Source organism: Vulpes lagopus, chromosome 15, assembly GCF_018345385.1.
Source record: "Vulpes lagopus strain Blue_001 chromosome 15, ASM1834538v1, whole genome shotgun sequence".
Taxonomy (NCBI): Eukaryota; Metazoa; Chordata; class Mammalia; order Carnivora; family Canidae; genus Vulpes; species Vulpes lagopus.
Window position 1 is genome coordinate 41,733,156 of NC_054838.1, and position 14,059 is coordinate 41,747,214.

At 38.3% G+C, this 14,059-nt stretch overlaps 1 protein-coding gene across 1 annotated transcript in view; it reads left to right on the plus strand.

Annotated features, from left to right (window-relative positions):
- The window catches only part of FAT3 (FAT atypical cadherin 3), a 650,121-nt gene that overhangs the window by 287,129 nt on the left and 348,933 nt on the right, over positions 1 to 14,059 (plus strand). Inside the window, 1 exon segment of the mRNA XM_041730335.1 lies at positions 12,260 to 12,574. Within this exon segment, the coding sequence (XP_041586269.1) occupies positions 12,260 to 12,574 (315 nt within the window).

Sequence of the window (14,059 nt, forward strand, 5' to 3'; positions counted from 1 at the left end):
AAGAAAAAGAAAGTGTTCTCTTCGATGTGGAAAAGGAGTTCTCCCCAAAGGAAAATGTTCACAAAGTTTTAGCATAAAAGCAGACATTCCAATGGATCAGTCCCATTTTAAAAAGTGGACTTTGTACCATCCTACATTACTTACAGAGTAAACGTATGAACTTTTGTGGGTCCCTGGGGGTGTACAAACACTCCAAAGCTCTTATTCCAGTTATGTTGATGTAGGGAGTCTTTCTTGAAGTCCTGTTTTTTGAAGGTAAAAAGCTTTTTCCAAACAAAACTCAAATTTCCAATCTAAATGAAGACTCACAGGGGTGCCTGGGTGGCTCAGTCAGTTAAGGGTCTGCTTTCGGCTCAGGTCATGATCTCTGGGTCCTGGGATGGAGCCCCCTTTTGGGCTCCCTGCTCAGCGGGGAGTTTGCTTCTCCCTCTGCTTCCTCCCCCCTGCTTATACTTTGTCTCTGTCTCTCTCTGAAATAAATAAATAAAATCTTTTTTTTTTTTAAGACTCATGATAGCTAGTCTTCTCAAAGATCCCAAATACTCTGTGCTGGGTTACAGTCAGTAGTAAATAAGCCTAAATACTGGATTAAAGTATGACCAATATCTGACAGCACATCCACCTGAAAATGTTCTTACTTGAAGAGCTAAGGGTTATGGTCTGACATTTCATTGAAAAATCCCACAGCACTGTTCAAGACAGAAGAGTTTGATTTTGTGGACAAATTTTAATTTAATTAAAGTTATGCCTTATATACAGTCTGTCTTTTCAGCAAAATTTTCAGTACTACTTCTCTGTCAGCAATGTTTTGTCTTACCACAAAAACATGGCATTTTGTCGTGAGTCAAATGATTAAACAACAATGGGGAATTGTTTAAAGAGTTTTATATATGAGGTCTACTGTTATTTCCATAGATGGAAAATTGTAGTATTGTGTTTTTTTTATTTTTTTATTCTTCTCAACAATAATACAAGATTGAATCTTTACAAGATGTGTATCAGAAACTGCTGGTAGGCATATAATTGGTAGAAACTTTCTGGAAGATAGTTGATTCAAATGCTTTAAAATGATATATATGCTTTGTCCCATCAATTCTACTTTTAGGAGTTTATCCTAAAAAGTGTTGAAAAAAGATGTAGTTACAAGGTTACTCATCAATGCATGAATTATAATGGTGAAAAACAAAATGTGACCCAATTAATGACCTAACCAGTGGGGTCTCATTGAGTAAAGGATTAACTTCATAAGGGCATTTCAATAAATATTTTTTGAGCATCTAGTGTATACTAGGGTATGCAACAATGATGGAACCGAGGAAATTCTTGCACATAGGGAATGTATATTTTCTTGTGTTTGTGGCCTAGTGGCAAGTGGGCAGTACTGCTACACAGTCATTAAAAAGCAATCACATGGAACTTCAGTTATTGATGTGGAAAGAAGTTCAGTAAGCAGTGGTCAGTGAGGATTTTCAATGACAGGAAAATATGCTGCTTTAAGGTGACAAGAATATAGAACAAAGGCAATGCACCAAGGATATTAACAGTTATCTCTAGGCCATGAGCAAATGAGGGGAAATTTTTAAAAATTCATCTATATTACCTAATTTCTTCTATAATGAAGTCTTAAGCATTTTTTAAAACAAAGCTTTACCTAGTTACCAAATGTGAATGCTCCGAAACTTCCTGCTAGGCCAAAGATCCTTCCTTCCTTCCTCTCTTCCTGCTTCTTCCTTTTTCCTTCTTCCTCCCTTCTTTCCTGCTTCACTTCCTGCCTCCCCCGCTCCTCTGGATCCATCTATCCATCTACCTACCTACCTATCATACATCACTGAAACATAGGAACAAAAAAGAATTTCACTTCCCCTCAGATACCAATTCCTTTGTTTGCCTACCATTGTTATCAGAAAATAGTTCTAGGTATCTAATCAAAATCCTTTGTACTGAAGTTTGTGCTTCCTTCTTCTTCTAAAGAAATATAACCTGGCTAATTGCCACCCTTCACATAAATGTAATAACTTCCATGTGTTCAGACACTTAACAAAATTTCTTTTTCACTTTCTTTCCTGGGTTGTCTGAGAGCATTTTGCCACTGCTTTAGATTTCAAACTTCTGTTCTAGTCAGCCGTGAGGCTCTAGATCATTGCCCTGTGCATGTTGGTTATACCAATTAGCACAGACCGCAGAAAGGGTTTAAGGCTGGGAATAATCTGGATTATAGGAAAGGAAAAAACAAAACAAAATAAACCGAATGCCAGCTGATGTGTTACTCACAGCTTGGTCCTCTTTCTGCTTCCTATTTTCAGACTGCTAGTGCCTGGTGCCTGCTACCCAGACTAGAATTACTGTAAAGAGAGAACAGGTATACATTTTTTAATCTATTAAAAACTGGTCCCAAAGTGTTTGCTTAAAAAAAAAATCAAGTACCACATGTATGTTTACTGAGCCTCCAGAACTTCATAGCCAGGGAGGCTTTCAAGCTTGCAGCTAAGTTTTAGAATTCTTGAATTCCAAACAGACCAGAGAGCTGTCAGCTTGAATTAAGCCCTTTGCCTTAATCTTAGCTCTCCAGCTTCCAAGTCTTGGGAAAGAATGAGGAGTGAAGGCGGCTTGTATTTCAGGACATAATTGTTCCCAACAACTGTGTTGTGAGTTTTTCTTCTCCTCTTGCAAAGATGAAAGATCTCTAATCAATAGGAGTCGGCATGAAGAGGACAGAACAGAGTAGAACAAAAGTGTCCAGGCTGCATGTGAATCCATGGACTAGAGCCCACAGAGAGAGAGCGCCTTGCTTGGGTTTTATCTGGGAGCCTGAGGCTTTGAATCTGACTGCCCACAGTGTATACCTGGGAGCAGTGCCGCATTTAAGTGCATGATAACATCAACTGATGTCTTCATCAAGCTTTGTTTTTGCTTCAAGTCTTGAGGATATTAACATGACACCATGTGCATGCTAGGTAGCAAAGGGACAACCCCAAACCAGATGTAAGTTCTAAGAAAATTTGTCTTTTAAATAGGATAATTTGCAGATGAGGCTTTGAATTTCAGAGCCAGTTGACTATCAATTCTGCATATATATTAGAGAAGTCTAAAATCAATGACAAATTCATTTTATTTTGCCCACTGATTACAGGGTAGTGAAAATCTAGTTGACTTAGGTTTTGTTTGTTGTTGTTTCTGTAATCCACATTACAGAACAGTGGGTATTTTTCAGAGTTCTTTTCTATGAAGAGCCAGATATCCCCAACTTGCCTGCTTCTGCCAGACATCTGCTATCTTTCATTTACTTACTCAGCATTTATAATGTTCCCTAAGATAAAGGGACAAAAAAAAAAGGTGCTAAAGAAGAGGCAGAAGGGGTGAGTCCCAGCCCTGGCCCTCTGAATGAGAGGGTTTTCTCTGAATCTGAAACCTCCTTGAAAAGGTGAAGAACGGAGAGGTCTATATGTGGAGGCAGGGGACAAAGAAGCATCATGCATGTGCAGATGTACACAGAGGCAGAGGAGTGATGGACTTTCAAGGAATGCTCGGTCCTCCAATTCGCCTGGTCTCAAATCAATCCAACATTGGAGAATCTTCTGAGAAGACATAAAAATGGATTCTGAACAATACATTGCAGCAACTTTTAGAAATTGAGGAAAGGAATGGAACTATTGAATTTCCTATTACCAAAGAGCTGATACCAACCCACTGCAAGGAGCACAGGGGCATGGAATTGCCTTCTTTTTCATGATAATGGACACATGTGGATAGATCAGCAGGCAACTTCTGTAATGAAAAGAGTGTGTGACTCCTATTCAGTGCTCTAGATTTCAGGCCTGACTTTGCCAGTTGATTAGCTGGGCGATTCACTTAAAATCACCAATTTAAAAAGTACATTAAAGTGTGTGTTTAAATATATTATATATCAAGTATGTGATATAGAGGGTACATAAAATATATGTATATGTAATATGTTCACACTAAAATTCTAAGCATTTTAAGCATCTAAGTTAAGATTCTCTCCGCTCACAATTTCTCTGTTCATCTTGCCTCATCCCATTTCAGCTCATCGGGGTTGTACATATATTTTAGACTGGTAGCAATTATAGATATAACCACAGTAGTGCATTGAGTGACCCTGGCTGGGCCTATGAGGATAAAATCCCCATTCTTCCTTAATTATTACCACCCTCTGCTCAGAACAATGATCCCTGTTAAGGCATTAAGAGCCTTATACAAGTCCAGGGATGAATAGGAACAGAAAGAAAAATAGTATCTCTGTGATCCTGCTGCCAGCAAGCAAGGGTTAGATAAAAGTGGTTATGGATCCCATGAAGGAATTCCATGTGTTCTCAGAAATAAATCCAGTAAGAGTTTGATTCTTGAAGGAATAAGCAATTTAAAAATGCCCTTAGATGCTAACAACAGGGGAGGTTAGCTGAAGGGTGCCTGAGAACTCCCTGTACATTTTTTTTAACCTTCCTGTAAATCAATCATTCCTGCAAAATAAAAACTTAACAAAAGTGTCCAATGCACTGAGAATTGGCAGTTAATATTTTGACTAATTAAAAGTCATAATTAAACATATATGCACAAATAGACCTCATTGAGGGCATCTACAATGAATATGCTATCAAAGTTGTGTTTTTTTAAAAGATTTATTTATTTATTTATTTTAGAGAGAGAGAAAGAGCACAAGTTGGGGGAGGGGCAAAGGGAGAGGGAGAGAGAATCCTCAAGCAGACTACCCCCTGAGAGCAGAACTGGATGTGGGGCTCATCCCAGGGCTTGATCCCAGGACCTCAAGATCATGACCTGAGCTGAAACCAACAGTCACTCCCTTAACTGACTAAGCCACTCAGAAGTTTTTTTTTTTTTTTTAAGTTGTTTTGTCTGTGTGTGTGTGTGTGTGTGTGTGTGTGTGTGTGTGGTGTTTTTGTTGTTGTTGTTGTTGTTGTTGTTATTTTCTTTTTTTTTTTTTGACCTCAGAATCTGTATTATTTACTTTGGTGAGGGAATTTTCATCATGTGATAAGCTCACTACCCCAAAGCATTCCCTGAACCAGTTGACAGCTGTTTGTAGAGCTACTGGGGGTGTTGGGGTGTCATTCTTTTGGGGTTAGATGTCATTTGAGTCCTAGGATGTGGCATATGGAGATGCGGCTGATGAGCAACTCAGCATATAATGGTCACCTGATTATGAACAACTACACACAGTTTTCCCTTTCATATCAAGTATTGAGAAGTTATTCAATGAGAACAATATACACATATTTTTTTCTAATATTTGTGTCTAAAAAGGAACAATTACAGCTAAATGCACTTCATGCGGGTCTAATTCTAGTTTAAGCTGTACGTGGTTCTGTAGCAATTAATTACTGTTTGCGCATCTGCCCATACAATTAAATATTAAGATGCCCAAAGAATTCCAGTCCTCTGCTACCTTTATTATACAGCAAATAATGATGAAAGAGGAGAAGAAAAAAATTTATAAACATATCTCAAAAACAAAAAATCATTTAAAAATCCCAACTGTATTTGTTTAAAGATTTAATGTTTTTATTTATTTAAGAGAGGGAAGTGTGTGCATGGGGGGAGAGAAGCAGAAGGAGAGGGAAAAGATCTCAAGCAGACTCCCTGCTGAGTACAGAGCCTGGCACCAGGTTCGATCTCAGGATCCTGAGATCATGACCTGAGCCAAAATCAAGAGTCAGATGCTTAACTGACTGAGCCACCCAGGTGCCTTCAACTGCATTTTTAAAGACTTTATTAAATGACATTTTCATAAATATCAGCATAAAATTTGAGCATCTCAATTGCGTATACTTGAAGCGTTTCCATGGTAGATGAAAATGTGAGGGATAAGATGTGTCCCCATCTGGGATATTTTACCTGGGTCCTTTCCACTGAGCTGTACTACCTGGAACATGCTAAAAGCTCACTGTGGATAGTTTATCTTTTGAATAAGATTTATTATTAATCACCCATTTCTACCCCCACTCAGTGCACATTTGTGAATGGACAGAGCTTCGTGTCTTCTTGATTCAGAGGCAGAGATGGGGAGGAAGAAAGGACTAGAAGCCTATGTGATATTGTGAGGACAGAATTCTTAGACTGGAGAGGAAACACCCTGGAATGAGGGTGTCATCTTCTGATATGTTACGAAGACCTATCACACGTGGTTTGCAGAGTTGATCTGTATTATTCTGGGATGTGAGCAGGGGTACAGACAGGAAGAGCATTCAAAACTAGAAAGAGATGGGACTTTTGCCTCAGTGGGAAGAACTTCGTATTACCTGAAACTCCCTTGTAAATAGTGAGAGCCCTGTCACCAGATTTCAAGCAGAGGCTGGGTGTTCAGGTCAGAGATGTTGTGGGAAGGCTGTTTTCATTAGTGGTTGGTAATACTTAGTGGTCTTTGAGGTCCCTTTTGGGTCTGATCAAGTAAGGCTGACTTATCTCATCAGTAGGTAAACTAATTTACTGCTGATTCGGTGTTAGGAACTAAATGCTTTTATGAACACATATTTATTGTGTGCCTAGTATATGCCAGACACTGTTGTAGGCAGTGAGACTGTATAGCAATTAAGCAACCAGACAGAGAGTTATAGGCCTATTTCTACTTATAGGCCTATTTTCTGTAATGGGCAGATGGAAGGAGGCTCCTTTCTGGAGATCAGTGCTCCAGAACTGTTAGCTAATGGACTAAAAATATGCATATCCTTATACACAAAACAGACTCTCTTTGCAGAGAATCAATAATGTTATTTTTTAAATATTCTATAAGGATAGACTATTTAAAGTCTATAAGGATAGACTGTTAAAATGCTAATAGATTTTCCTAAATTTTATATGAACTCTAAAGATGATTTTCCATTTAATATGGAAGCACAAAGGATCTGGAATAGTCCAGACAACTCTGAAAAACAAGAGCAAAATTGAAAGTTATGCTTCCTAATTTCAAGACTTACTATGAAGCTACATTAAATAAGACAATGTGATATTGATGTAAACATAGCAAAATAGATCGATGGAACAAAATAAAGAATCCAGAATTAGACTCATACATACATGATCAATTGATTTTTGACAAAGATGCAAAGCAGTTCAGTGGAGGAAAGATCATCTTTTCAACAAGTGGGAACCATGAATACCTACCTACAAAAAAAGAAAAAAACCTCGACCCATATTGCACCATGTATAAGCATTAATTCTAAATTGATCATAGATATAAATAGAAGACCTAAGACTTTTAAATTGTAGAAGAAAATGTAGGAGAAAACCTTTGTGACCTTGGATTTGGCAATGATTTCTTAGATGTACAAAAAGCATGATCTGTAAAAGAAAAATTTAAAAATTGTTTATCATTAAAATTAAAAATTTCTGTTCTTCAAAAGCTATAATTAAGAGAATGAAAAGACTAGCTGCAGCCTGGACAAAAAAAAAACTTACAAATAATATATCTGATAAAGGACTTTTAGCCATATATAAAGAACTCTTAAATTTTAGTAATAAGAAAACAAACCTCAGTCAGAAGAATGAATAAACAGTCTGAACATTTATCCAAACAAGAAATGCAGATTGAAAGTAAGCACTTTTAAAGATGTTCAACATCATCGGGAGGATGCAAATTAAAACTACAGGCTACCACTACATAGCATTAGAATGTCTAAGGCAACTGATCATGCCAGGTATGACACAACTGAGGATATACAGCAACTGGAATGTCCTATATTGACTGCTAGTGGGAATGCAAAATGGTAAACTCATATATTTGCCATGTAATATAGCCATTCTACTCCTAGGTGATTACTCAAGACTAATGAAAGTACTTAAGCATAAAACTTGCATCTGAAGGTTCTTAGCAGTTTTATTTGTAATATCTAAAAGCTGAAAGCAACTGAAATGCCTATCAAGTCAATGGTTGAAACAAATATACAATGGAATACTGCTCAAAAATTAAACAAAGTGATGAATTGATATATATAGATATAGATACAGATATATATCTCAACATAGATGAATCTCAAAATAATATATTCTGTGTGAAAGAAGCCATTCAAAAAGAGTACATACTGCATGATTCCATTTCTGTAAAATTCTAGAAAATGGAAATTGATCTGTTGTGACAGCTAATCTGGGTTGCCTTGGAGTAGGGAGCATTTTTTTTTAATTTTTATTTATTATTTATGTATTATAGTCACAGAGAGAGAGAGAGAGGCAAAGACACAGGCAGAGGGAGAAGCAGGCTCCATGCACCGGGAGCCCGACGTGGGATTCGATCCCGGGTCTCCAGGATCGCGCCCTGGGCCAAAGGCAGGCCCCAAACCGCTGCGCCACCCAGGGATCCCGGAGCATTTTTAATTGGGATTAAAAATGGGAAGGAGAATACTTTTGGGGATTATGATTATGTTTGCTATCCTGATTGTGGTAGTGGTTTCATGGCTAACAAAACCTACTGCATTGTTTATTTTATATATGTGTAGTTTACCATTTGTCAGATACACCTTCAGTTTTAAAAAGTAATGTGTGACAGTTGTCACAAAACTAAGGGCTCACGATGTGGTTTTGGTAATCTTTGGTCAACCTCAAAAGTGAGTTTTTGTTTAATAGAAAAGGTCATGTGGGTTTACATTTTTAGTTATGACCATATAGGTCATAATTAGCTATGAGAGCATAGTAGGATGTGAGGAAATGCTGTCCTTGGGCATTGGTTGTATTAATCTGATTAATATGGATCCTTGGATGAATCTTAAAAGTAATTTTTAACACATTCTTTCATTTTGTCCTCACAGTTTTGGACCATGAGACTGATATCTGAACACTATGTTCCAAGATACTCATTTGCACTTCTAGATAGTGAGTAAATATAGCCATAGACATTTTATTTTAATGAGAAAGAATTCTAATTTCTAGGGACATGTCTGATCCTTTATTTAAAAATAGAGTAGAATATTCCACTCATATATTTTAATTGGCATTAGTGGATGCCTTTCATCCAAGGACTTCTCAGAATCATTTAATGTCCAAAGCCTGTAATATACCATCTTCCAGTTTGACAGGTGCAAGAAAAAGGAATTAAGTGATTTCCAGGGATCACAAAGCAATTCTTCAAATCTGTATGTGTATGTATGTGTGTGAGCATGCACATGTGCACATGTGCTTATGAGTGCATGTGAGTGCAACAAGTGCGTGCGTGGTAGGTGTTCAGGCAAAGCATAAGCAAAGCTGACCCAGCTTCTTTGATTTTGTTGCTTGTTGTGTTATGTCCTCTTTTTAGTGGACTTATTTTACTGTTTCCTGAATAGCCCAGATATTTTCACATAAAGGTATGTCATGAGCAAGTCACAAAGGCTATATATGCAAGAGTGCCACACAACCAGAGAAAAGAAAAAAATCCAACACATGAGTCCATATAAAACTTCTCTCCTCTTCAAATTGTCCCTTGCTTTAGAGTGTGATTACTCTTGACAAGGCTTTTTGGTGTTGCCTTAGATTCACACCAGTATAACATACTCAGCATCTACTATGTTGCAAGTATTTTGCTAAGCTCTTAACATACATTTAAATACATGATCACCACAACACTGAGATATGGGTAGTAAAACTAGGCTAGCTTGGTTTAAACACCTTGTCCAAGTAATACCATCTAGGTTTGAAATTGGAGCATTGAGGCAGGCTGACTTCAGTTCTACAATTAGCCATGTGACTTTTGGAAAGTTATCTACTCACATTTGAGACTTAATGGCTCATCCATAGAAGAGAATATTATAAAGCTCATATTATAGAGGAGTTATGTTGCAACCTCACAGCACATTACAAATGCTCAGTAAATGCTAATCTACTTGCCTCCCACCCTCTTCTGCTAGGTTTTTTTTGCCCTTCCTAGTATATCAGTCCAAACCAGATGAAACCTGGCTGTTGGCTATGCAGTTTTCCCCTCAGAGCAGATCTTCTCATGAGAGATCTGTCTTCTCAGCAAGACTATGAGTCCCTTGAAGATAGAGATCTTCTCTGTTATTACTATTCCTCCAATGTCTAGCACAGGGGCCAGTGGATGCTTGTGAGTTGAATTGATAGGTCTCATGCAAGATGTGCTTCCTAGCATCTCTAGAGCATTTTTTGTAACCCATACACTGCATCCCAGATCCTACCAGCCTACTTTTTGTCTCCGTTCCAGAAACTGCTTTGTTTCATGGCACTTGACTGTCCTCTAACTTGAAGAGCTCTAATTCCCCCGGTTCAGTGTCACTTGTATCTGCATGGTGGCTTAGGGCTTTTACTGCTGTGAGTATTCCAGGAAACTTGCCATGGCGTCTGTGATAGACCTGAGTCCTGTAAGTGTGCTCACATTTGGCCAGGTCTCTGGCCCTCCAGTGTCTCCAGACCTTAGTGTCATGTTGACATTCTGCTCTATCTCAGTCCAGTTTATAAGGATGTGTGTTACTCATTTAGTCAATGGACACATAGCAGTATGTTTATAATCACTGTATTTTGCTCTTCCTGTTTTCTTCCTACCCTGTTATCTGCTGTCTATTCTTCTGATGCCATATTGGCATCTCTATTTTGACTTCTAGGTAACACCCATGAATCAAGAAATCCAATATGTTTTGCATATTCCATTGAGAATATTTAAGATTATCTTTTGTCAGGGTGCCTACGTGGTTCAATCAGTAGAGCATGTGACTCCTGATCTTAGGATGTAAGTTCAAGTTCCATGTTGGGTGTGGAGATTATTTAAAAATAAAGTCTTAAAAAAAAGTTATCTTTTGTTCCATTGCATACCCTATGCAGGGTTCTTTGCTGGTTAACTTTGGAGTTAGAACTTCACCATCACTTAGGTTCCTTCCCTTAGAAGATTAGCCATTCTGAGTTTTAGGCAACTTTGAGTATTCTGACCTATTTCTGAACAGATACCCTCCTCTGTTCCAATTGCTATACTTGGCATTTTGCTTATATAGGGTCTGTAGGCCAAACTATATGCCTAATACAGTCTAAAGTCTGATAGGAATTCAGAGGCTAGAGGATTCAGTCCAGAATTGGAAAACTATTTCTTGATTTTTTCCATGGCTGTCTTTTCAGGTATAAAAATTTACACAGGGACACCTGGGTGGCTCAGCAGTTGAGCATCTGCCTTTGGCCCAGGGCATGATCCTGGAGTCCTGGGATTGAGTCCTGCATCAGGTTCCCTGCATAGAGCCTGCTTCTCCCTCTCCCTATGTCTCTGCTTCTCTTCTCTCTGTGCCTCTCATGAATAAATAAATAAAATCTTTTTTAAAAAAAAGTAAAAATAAAGATTTACACAAATTGCATGCTTTCCACAAGTATCCTGACTACTATAAGAGATTTTATAAGCTAAGCCCAAGTTTTCCCACCCCAGTGAAAGTGCTTAAGAGTTCCTGTAGCAAGTTTCTGTAACCCAGTGTTTTGGGTGAGTGCTGTGAAGATAGAGCACTGTGTTTTCTCTCTGGCTTTTCTGGCAGACACCTGATTTCCTGGTTGGCACTTGTTTCTACCCTGAAACGGGAAAGTTGAAGGGAGGAGATTGGGCATTTTTCTGCTCCTAATTTAAAATAATTGTCCATGAGTATCTCTCAGATACTCAGAATTTATTTAGAGCCCTCTGTAGGGTTCGTTACATGGTAAAGATCATTCAGAAAGTGTATCGGTCTGGCTTCTTCTCTCATTCTTTTGGAATAACTGTGACATTGGATTTTCAGGGAAACGATGTGAAGGAAGCTTATTACATCTTTGCATACAAAATATTTTCCATCCTAACTGGCAAAAGAACATTTGAAAGGTCTTTTTCATTTTTGTGAATGAACAAATAAAATAATTTACCCTGGGAGAGCTTTCGGTTGCATAAGCAATGAACTCAATATCAAGGTCAAATGGAGATATTGACCTGATAGTGCCCTGACTTCCCATGCATCTCTGGAAGTATTTTGACCTCTGGCCTACTCTCTTCCCATGGCTCCCTATTGTCTTCTCTCTGTTTGTGTGTGTGTGTCTATGTGTGTGTGTGTACGTGCATATGTATTGAGATATCCCTTCCTCCAAATTCAAATAGTCTTTGTGAATGTTATTATATTTCTCAAATGGTAGGATAGCTACTTAGTATGGTTTTGCAGAAAATAATTTTCTTACATAAAAAGAAACATCTTAATTGAGTCCTACATTAAGGATTTTTTATATGCCAAGATTATTTAGTGAGGCCCCCCTGAAGTGGGGACAATTTACTTAATGTTTTGCTGTAGCAGTCTCTCTGCTTTTCTTTTAGGAGTCATCTCTACTGCAGACATTCTTGATCGAGAGACAACGGGTTCATACTGGCTGACCGTGTATGCCACAGATCGGGGCGTTGTTCCGCTTTATTCTACTATTGAGGTCTACATTGAAATTGAAGATGTGAATGACAATGCCCCCCTGACCTCAGAACCTATTTATTATCCTGTTGTCATGGAAAACTCTCCAAAGGATGTATCTGTCATTCAGATCCAAGCTGAGGATCCTGACTCCAGTTCCAATGAGAAACTGACATACAGGATTACAAGTGGGAATCCCCAGAATTTTTTTGCCATCAATACCAAAACAGGTAAGGGAATGCTCATATGACTTTTTTCCATTGGTTGCCCAGCTTTTAAACCCATCAGCCTGACACTTGTTTATTTAGATCATTTTATCTTTCCTCTGACTTATTGTATGATGTAGAGAACAACATTCTTCTTTTTTCTGTGGGTAGTTTCTGAAAAGGTGACCATTCTACTTGGTATATTCTGGTTGGTGTGTTTTAACTTCAGCTGAGCCAAGGTGAACTGATCTAAATAGAAATTAGAGGCTTTCACAAAAAGCTTTAGATTTGCTTTCCTCATAATAATAAAAGTGGTTCCCAAGCCACTCAGAAGGCCAACTGTCCCCTTTGTCTTTCTTGGGAGGGAAAAAACTGGCCCAGGCTGGGTTCTGCGGATAAGCTGGCTTTGTGACTCCTTTACTTCTAGGAGCTTCTCCTTTGCTTGACTTTCATCTAGCTTGTTGTAAATGATCTCCTGTAAGCCTTAAATTTAAGCCCCAGATTTTTTATGATTCTTGTAGTACCCGTGAGTGTAGTGTCAATATTTAGAAGAACTTCCAGTGTCTCAATTTTTACATAACATGTACCACCTTTAAGTTTTTGGATCTTTTGCTTAAAAAAAATTCTAGAAATTAGCCCTACAATTTGTTGGCTAAGGCTCAGGCAGGGCAGGTATCAAATTTGGAGGAACGCATTCTGAGACAATTACATATACTTGGGAAGGTCTCAGAGGTTTCTTGCTTTCTTGTGATTTGCCTTGTTTAATCTGAAAAAGAGAGTCAAACCCTCAGTGAGAGTTGTGGCAGATAGAGTTTGTTTGAATTAATTGGAATTTAGAAGAATGCAAAAAAGACGGCATTGCTGTTTCACCCTGGGCAAGTGAATTGACAGTGTCAAAAGCTAGACTAGTTGATGTTTGCTGGTGCGGACATACTCAGGTTTCCTAATAGAGTTGATAGTTATTTCTTTTGTTGATGTTTGTTAAAGAGGAAACATACAGCTGACCCCATGTATTTTATAAATGTCAGATTCCCATGAACCTAATTTGGAAAGGATGCCAAGTTTTAGGAAATAATTGATTTTCTCCAATTATAAGTATGTTAGTCCTCTTGTTAGGGGGACTCTCACATTTTAAGAGTGTTGAATCAGGAATTGACTTGCATTCCATTATTATACAAAGAGTGGTCGTCCACTATCAAGGTCATATTGAAGCCTGCTGGAACTTGAAAGAGAAGACTTGGGGATTTGGAGACTAGCTCAACCTTTCAGAGCTGTGTTAAGTTGGATAAACTGCTCAAGGACCTGAGCTGGGTGGAAAGCCCCTCCTGATACACTTTCTCACTATAGCCAAGGGCTCTGGGTAATATGGTGGCAGAGAAATGAACTCTGATACTTCAGAAAGTTGAAGGAGAGAGGGGATAAATACAAGAAAAATGTCGCAATAAAAACATGGCACAGATGTCTTCACGTTTCACAGCCCTTGTGGAATGTGAACCCCACCCATCACCT